General features: G+C 42.4%; 1 protein-coding gene across 2 annotated transcripts; it reads right to left on the bottom strand.

Moving 5' to 3' along the window:
- Positions 1-21: 21 nt before the first annotated feature.
- Positions 22-8,016, bottom strand: LOC139544894 (follistatin-A-like). Of its 2 annotated transcripts, none has more exons than XM_071352070.1 (5): positions 7,792-8,016; positions 6,350-6,559; positions 5,663-5,881; positions 4,924-5,148; positions 22-1,491 (listed from the first exon to the last, which is right to left on the bottom strand). In XM_071352070.1, the coding sequence occupies exons 1-5, from the start codon at positions 7,883-7,885 to the stop codon at positions 1,253-1,255; spliced, it is 987 nt and encodes a 328-aa protein (XP_071208171.1). In that variant the 5' UTR covers positions 7,886-8,016; the 3' UTR covers positions 22-1,252. The 2 variants fall into 2 exon arrangements, with proteins under 2 accessions (XP_071208171.1, XP_071208172.1); XM_071352071.1 differs by having other exon boundaries at positions 6,368-6,559; positions 7,792-8,014.
- Between the last annotated feature and the right edge of the window lie 760 nt (positions 8,017-8,776).

Genomic DNA, 8,776 nt, shown 5'->3' with positions numbered 1-8,776 from the left:
CAGAGTGGTGTGTGTTTTCATTCTGACTCTATACTACATGTTAGCAGAGTGGTGTATGTTTCCATTCTGACTCTATATTACATGTTAGCAGAGTGGTGTATGTTTTCATTCTGACTCTATATTACATGTTAACAGAGTGGTGTGTGTTTTCATTCTGACTCTATATTACATGTTAACAGAGCGGTGTGTGTTTTCATTCTGACTCTATATTACATGTTAACAGAGCGGTGTGTGTTTTCATTCTGACTCTATATTACATGTTAACAGAGTGGTGTGTGTTTTCATTCTGACTCTATATTACATGTTAACAGAGCGGTGTGTGTTTTCATTCTGACTCTATATTACATGTTAACAGAGTGGTGTATGTTTTCATTCTGACTCTATATTACATGTTAACAGAGCGGTGTGTGTTTTCATTCTGACTCTATATTACATGTTAACAGAGTGGTGTATGTTTTCATTCTGACTCTATATTACATGTTAACAGAGCGGTGTGTGTTTTCATTCTGACTCTATATTACATGTTAACAGAGTGGTGTATGTTTTCATTCTGACTCTATATTACATGTTAGCAGAGTGGTGTATGTTTTCATTCTGACTCTATATTACATGTTAGCAGAGCGGTGTATGCCGTTACAGACATAGTCTATTTTGAATTTATTGATTACACCCCAAAATAAAAAACTATGCATTATTAACATAAAATTAGCAATGTGACCATGGAATGTTGAAGCTGTAAAGATATTACCATTATCTGCCTGTCTAGATGAAAAATAAAATAATAACTATGACAATTAAAAAAAATAAAAAACTGCACGGAAGTGAAATGTAACAGATTACTATGAGATTATGACCACAAACTAGATGTTAAATACTGAACATTTCACTGTTCTAATTGTAAAAGTTAGTCTCTTGTTAGTTTCATGGAGTTAGCATCTCGACCTCTCCCCCCCCAAAAAAATAGTTATCTTTTGAACTGTCCTTAACCTGTTGATATATATATATATTTTAACTTTTTCGTTTGTTTTTGCAGATTTGTTGTTTTTTGTTAGAGAAGCCAGCAACACAGACAACATCATGCAAGTTCTCCCATTCTCAAGTCCTTTCAGATGCGTTAAGCTGAGCTGAGCTGTGCCGGGTGGGTGGGTGGACGGGGGGGCGGAGTAGGAGTTTGCAGGGGCGGGGGCTCAAGACGAGACGAGGGAGGGATTATTGTTGGGAAAGATCATGGAATTGTCTTTTGCTGTGGCGATTACTTACAGTTGCAAGATCCTGAATGCTTAACCTCCAGGAGCGTTCGCAGAGAGCAGGCAGTCTGCTTCATAGCACACTCTGACGGGTAGGTGGTGTTGTCGCTGGCGCACACCGCCTCGTCCATCCGGCTCTCCGGACACGCCTCGTCACAGAGGGAGCAGCGGCCTCGGCTCATCCTGGCATCCCATAGACACTTCTTCCCCGCACTGCACTGGATGTCCTGGCACGACTTGGCCTCTGGAGCCAGAGAGAGAGAGGAGAAGAACGACAGAACTTATCAGACGGTCGCCTCGTTGGTGCTGCTTGGCACATCACCATGTAACCGTAGTGGGTCATATTGAGTCAAATAACCATGTAATCGTAGTGGGTCATAGTGAGCCATGTCCTATGTTAGGTCATCTTTGGTGCTGCTTGGCATATCACCATGTAACCGTAGTGGGTCGTGGTGAGTCATATCACAATGTAACCGTAGTGGGTCGTATGGAGTCATATAACCATGTAACCATAGTGGGTCATAGTGAGCCATGTCCTATGTTAGGTCATCTTTGGTGCTGCTTGGCACATCACAATGTAACCGTAGTGGGTCGTGGTGAGTCATATAACCATGTAACCGTAGTGGGTCGTGGTGAGTCATATAACCATGTAACCGTAGTGGGTCGTATGCAGTCATATAACCATGTGACCGTAGTGGGTCATATTGAGTCAAATAACCATGTAACCGTAGTGGGTCGTGGTGAGTCATATCACCATGTAACCGTAGTGGGTCACAGCGGGTCGTATTGAGTCATATAACCATGTAACCGTAGTGGGTCACAGCGGGTCGTATTGAGTCATATAACCATGTAACCGTAGTGGGTCGTGGTGAGTCATATCACCATGTAACCGTAGTGGGTCACAGCGGGTCGTATTGAGTCATATAACCATGTAACCGTAGTGGGTCACAGCGGGTCGTATTGAGTCATATAACCATGTAACCGTAGTGGGTCGTGGTGAGTCATATCACCATGTAACCGTAGTGGGTCACAGCGGGTCGTATTGAGTCATATAACCATGTAACCGTAGTGGGTCGTAGTGAGTCATGTCCTATGTTAGGTCATGTGTGGTCAAGTATCATTGTAGTAGGGAGGAAAAACGTCCTCAGCTGTGTTGTGGGTAATGTTGCCAACTTCAGGAAACAATCAGACGTCCATCATATTCTAAACAGTAACAAGTACAAAGTAGTCCCAGGTATACTGAACTGGACATCCACAGCTTCAATGGCTCTGCTTGGGGAACCTCCATTTATGTGGAATGTTGGCAGAGTGGACTAAAAACAACTAAAATGTTGGCAAAGAGAAGCAGCCTATGAGGTACAGGCCATAGAAATAGAATGTATAGAATGAATACCCATGAATTTACCAGTCAAATTGCCAGGGTTAGGGGCTCTAAGTCCCTTCTATAGATTCCATTTCTATGGTAAAGCCTACATTCAGACTATATTGTAAGTACTGTACAGCATGGTTAAGAACTGAAATCCTTTTCCAATCATTTCCTTCGGGAACAGAACCAGTATTTTCATTTTCATTCTGTTCCACTGTTCCGACCAGCATAATACAATTCTAGTTCGAACAAAATAAAAGTAATGGTTTAAATTGTTCCATTCAGTTCCTTTTTTAACCTGTGATATATATAGATATATATTTTAAACATTTAGCTCCAGAGCGGGCAAGCTAGTTGTTTACATGTGTGATGGACAACTGTTCTGCCTGCGGCTATGGAACCCTGACCTGTTCACCGGACGTGCTACCTGTCCCAGACCTGCTGTTTTCAACTCTCTAGAGACTGCAGGAGCGGTAGAGATACTCTTAATAATCGGCTATGAAAAGCTAACTGACATTTACTCCTGATTATTATTTGACCATGCTGGTCATTTATGAACATTTGAACATCTTGGCCATGTTCTGTTATAATCTCCACCCGGCACAGCCAGAAGAGGACTGGCCACCCCTCATAGCCTGGTTCCTCTCTAGGTTTCTTCCTAGGTTTTGGCCTTTCTAGGGAGTTTTTCCTAGCCACCGTGCTTCTACACCTGCATTGCTCGCTGTTTGGGGTTTTAGGCTGGGTTTCTGTACAGCACTTTGAGATATCAGCTGATGTACGAAGGGCTTTATAAATACATTTGATTTGATTTGATTTCTAAGGCGCGAGATGCAACAGAAATGTTAAGGGTTGGGAGATAGCTAGAGAGGATGCAGGAGGAGGCTTGAAGCCCTGGGCAGTGGTGGTACAACAGGTTGGGAGATAGCGAGAGAGGGTGCAGGAGGAGGCTTAACGCCCTGGGCAGTGGTGGTACAACAGGTTGGGAGATAGCGAGAGAGGGTGCAGGAGGAGGCTTGAAGCCCTGGGCAGTGGTGGTACAACAGGTTGGGAGATAGCGAGAGAGGGTGCAGGAGGAGGCTTGAAGCCCTGGGCAGTGGTGGTACAACAGGTTCAAAAGTTGGTTTATGTCTTTTCTGGGGCCTGGAGTTTTTTTCTGATCTCATGATCTGGTCAGGTAAAACTCTGGGCTATGACAGGGTTCAATATTAACTTGGTGTCGGACATGGTGTTGTTTTTAAATGCATTGGGGTCATGCAGAGACTATAGGTCAGCAGGCTTTCTCTTTATATTCAGCTGTTAATAAGCTACGTTTTGTTATTATGATGTGTATTCAAAAAGCAGTTTCATATAATTTAGCAATGTAACTCATTTTAACGTTGTAAAATAGGACCCTGTCCCTTTAAGACAATTGCGTTCCAAAAGAGATATGGACCTGGCTACAGTAAGTTAGTCAAGACTAACGAGAAAGAATGTTTTGTAGCTTTCAAATAGCAGACTAGCAACAGTAGCCTGCGTATTGCTAGTCTGTTCACTTATTGAAGGTTTACTTTTGTAAATCACTTTCCCTGAAAATATATAAGCTCAGCGACTAGATAGATGGGCGCTTCTTTTAGCTCTGGACAGCTTTGCGTGTGCTGTGTGAACGTAGCTAAAAAGATCTGATCTGATTGGTCAAAAGACCAATTAGTGGTGAAAAGATCTGATCTGATTGGTCAAAAGACCAATTAGTGGTGAAAAGATCTGATCTGATTGGTCAAAAGACCAATTAGTGGTGAAAGATCTGATCTGATTGGTCAAAAGACCAATTAGTAGTGAAAGATCTGAATTTGGATGCCTGTGTAAATGCAGCCTGAGAGAATTGGACATGTATAAACCACATGGTTACGTGTCTCGAGGGTAGGGGCTAAAGTTTGTATATAATAAGCTGTATTATATACTGTTGCTTCAAAAGCTTAGCCCTACTGACTGATGCATTTCCCCTTGGTATGCTACTCCTATGCATGTTCCCAGGAGACACTACTGACTGATGCATTTCCTCGTGATATGCTACTCCTATGCATGTTCCCAGGAGACACTACTTACTGATGCATTTCCCCTGGTATGCTACTCCTATGCATGTTCCCAGGAGACACTACTTACTGATGCATTTCCCCTGGTATGCTACTCCTATGCATGTTCCCAGGAGACACTACTTACTGATGCATTTCCCCTGGTATGCTACTCCTATGGATGTTCCCAGGAGACACTACTTACTGATGCATTTCCCCTGGTATGCTACTCCTATGGATGTTCCCAGGAGACACTACTTACTGATGCATTTCCCCTGGTATGCTACTCCTATGGATGTTCCCAGGAGACATGTGGCCCTTCTCAGATGGCACGCGCTGGTGTATATGATCCCGTCGTTGCCACACAGGAACTGCTCCGGTGACGTCTGTTCGGGGCAGATCCGATTACAGGTCACACAGTACGCGTTGTTTGTCTGGTCCACGACGCACGTGGAGCTTCCCGGGCATAAGACGTCACGGCAGGTCTCTGTCAGAACGAAAGGGAGTCAAATGAATACGGTGGTTCATATCAGTAGAGTAACAAGCCAACCAGATGTATACTCAAGATGTCCCTTAATTAAACACCGGTGAATCGACCGTTACTCACTGTGATCAAATAAAATGCAATCAGACTGAATCCCATTGGCTGCCTTTAGACAGGCCTTCCATTGGCTGCCTTTAGACAGGCCTTCCATTGGCTGCCTTTAGACAGGCCTTCCATTGGCTGCCTTTAGACAGGCCTTCCATTGGCTGCCTTTAGACAGGCCTTCCATTGGCTGCCTTTAGACAGGCCTCCCATTGGCTGCCTTTAGACAGGCTGCCCAATTCTGATCTTTGTTTCACTAATTGGTCTTTTGACCAATTAGATCTGATGTGAAAAGATCTGATGTGATTGGTCAAAAGACCAATTATAATGGGAAAAGGTTCCAAAGACTTGGATATGAATAAGTAGCTGATGTTATTTTTTTATGCATTGGGCCTTGCTTGCCAGGTGGACTTACTCTTGCATTTGCCCTGGTACTGCACATCCAGGTCCAGATGGACTTTACATTTGGACTTGAGCAACGCACACTCGTCTCTGTACGTCTTTCCATCCGACCCGCAGACAGGTCCTTTCCAAGTCACGTTGGAGCAGTCTGGAGCGCAGACGCAGCGCGGCTTGCTTCTCCTGTTCATCTTGCATCTCTTTCCAGGTCCACAGTCCACGTCGTCACACGTTTCTGGAGTAGAAGAGATATCAAGTTTATTAAATGATATGAAATACAATTATTGGAGAGCAGACAATGTTTAAGACGCAACGAGATCAATAACTAAATAACTAAATAATAAACGTGTAGACAAATGTGTCTAATTGAGTTTCCACTTAAATATAAATGAAGTTGCACATTGTTTTATACACAAGTCACAACTGTTGCTACCAGACTCTTTAATGTCTAAATACACCTCCATTTAAACAATTTCCGCCAATCCCCCTTTCCCAAAACACGTGTAAATATTGGACTATAAATTGTGCCTTCATGTATTATACTAATGCTAAAATGTTTATTATATTCAATGAGACATTTACTTTATGTTCCCTATTCTTAAATTGTATTCGTTCTTATTGCTGTTGCATTGTGGAGAAGGAACCTGCAAGAAAGCATTTCGTTAGACGTGTATACTGTATAACATGTGTATCCCATACATACGACTAATAAAGCGTGAACCTTTGCAGAGTAAGCAGTTGGGGGCTCCGCCGTTAAAGATCATCCACCGGAACAAGGTGCTGTTGGGTACATCCTCCTCGGTCCATGACGTCCCCAGCCTCCCGCTTCTACAGCACTCCTCTCGGCTCATCCCCGGCACGTAGAGCACCTGACACCTCCCGTTCTTCCCTTGCTGTAACCAGCAGTTACCAGCTGGAAACAAACATCAAAACGTCCCAGTCTTATTAAAGTCTGAAGCCAAGGCGCTGAGTTACTGATCCAGACACAACACGTGTCTGGGTCAGGTTTTTTTTCTCCATCGTAATGAAAATCTTTTAACACTTGGTTATCCCATCACCAATGTTCAATACTGACAGCCGGTATGATAGAACTATACACAAAGTACTGAGTTATCCATGTTCAAAATGCAGACAGTGGAGCAATCTAGTTATATTGCCTATCCATTCTGTGTCCGAGTATAACAGTCCAGAGCAACTGTATCCTATTATTGACATTCTTGAACGTTGATGCTGAACTATACGCATGAACTTTTTACGCATGGTTGTGTAAACTTTGTTCCAAATATATTTTAGCAATTCGCATCCGTGGACACAGATCACACCGAGACCAGCATTTTACGAATAGCTAACAAAACAACACTTTGCCCAAAGACACATATGGACACTAACTAATACGAGTAATTTGTAACTTTTTTTTTTTAGGGTGCATTTAAAACGGTTTACATTGTTGACGTTAATTTCAGCGGCAGAAAATGAAGGGACATTTTCTGTCATGATGTTGTTTATGAGCATCATTATCAGCAACTGTATTCAATCATTATCAATGTAACAATAACAAAGATAATAACGATCTCCACGTGGCAAATAGATCGGAAATGGGTTGGCTGCACATAAACGACATTCTATAGGTCAAATAATACGTGCTCACAAATTTCAAGCATTTTTCTCTGCCATGCACCGTCTCCAACTCTATCTCAGTTTAAGGTAAATGTGTATACAGCCACACCACACTGCTGCGTCCCATCATACTGACCGTATTGGACTGGTGAATATGGCAATCCGTGAACCTAACAAAAAATTCCAAGTATTACAGACTTGGAGAGCAAGTGGGAGAAAAAAGAAAGTCGATCTAAAAATGTAATTCCATTTGCCTTGATCGCGTGGGCTAGAAAAGTTGCAATAACATCTCGTTGAAACGACCCTAATGGCACCTGTTTAGTACAGTCAATCTGATAGTGAGCCATTTCAAACCGAATGGAAAGAACGTAGAACTTTTTTTGAAACGTTTGCAACACTGGAAATTCTGTCACCGTTACAATTCACATCAAGACGCAGACAGAATAGGTTACACTTTGCAGTAAAAGTTTTTTTTGTTGAGGGGGGGGGGGGGGTCGAAAAGATTTGGAAAATATAATAATAATATACCTTGTACTTTTTGATCTTCCATGAAATGACAGAGCCATATCAATAATAGAATCATCCCTGGCTGGAGCCGGAGTTTCTGTAGCATCCTGAGCATGGTGCTGGAGACGAAGTGAAGTGAGCAAGGTATCGGGTATCGGGACACTAGCAGCTAAGCGAACAGAGTAAATATGTTTAAAGGTGGCAGTGAGTGCTGAATGAATGTCAGTCTGAGAATGCAGCGTCTCTTTTTAAAATCTATAAGGGGTCATCTGTGGTGGGCGGTCTTCTGGTCCGTGGGGGTAGGGAGAGGGAGAGGGAGAGAGGGATTCCCCCCCCCCCCCCACAAAAATGTTTTCTTTCAATCCTAATCAGGTGACATCTATAGTCGCACTTTTCTCTGTCTGACCAAAATAGTGTCATAAAAGTGCACTTGATAGCAGATTACTTGCTTATTGGCGTATTCTTAATCAAGAAAAATTACAAATTACAAAACAACAGAGGAGCAACAAGACACAGAGCAACAATAAGGAGACTAGCAGGACCAGCATCTACCAGCTGTTAATGTATATGACCTGGTCTATTTCAGTGTGACCTCAATTAATTAAATACATTCCAATCATCCCTACTTTGATGGCAAAATAAAAGTATAGGCCACTACTATGGTAACCATAAACTATTTATACTAGGCCTACTGAATCTAGCACTACTAACACCAATAGGTTTAATTATAATAGTAATAACACCTACTGTAATTATAATGTTAAAGAATTGCCACGCTAATATTCATATAACCTATATGTCACCTATCAATATTTCATCCACATAAAACAGACAAAATGCATTTCAAGACTCCAGGCCGGCAATTCCCCAACTTCAGATGACTCGGTTATAAAGGATTCCCCCCCCAACAACTGCAGATAAATGTGTTAATCTTTTTATATGACTAGTCTATTGGAATGACCTGTCCATGCTGCCTACAATAATAGATTTCAGAGTACATGCAGGA

The sequence above is a fragment of the Salvelinus alpinus genome, chromosome 19, assembly GCF_045679555.1.
Source record: "Salvelinus alpinus chromosome 19, SLU_Salpinus.1, whole genome shotgun sequence".
Lineage (NCBI taxonomy): Eukaryota > Metazoa > Chordata > Actinopteri > Salmoniformes > Salmonidae > Salvelinus > Salvelinus alpinus.
This window is presented reverse-complemented; position numbering and strand designations above follow the sequence as displayed.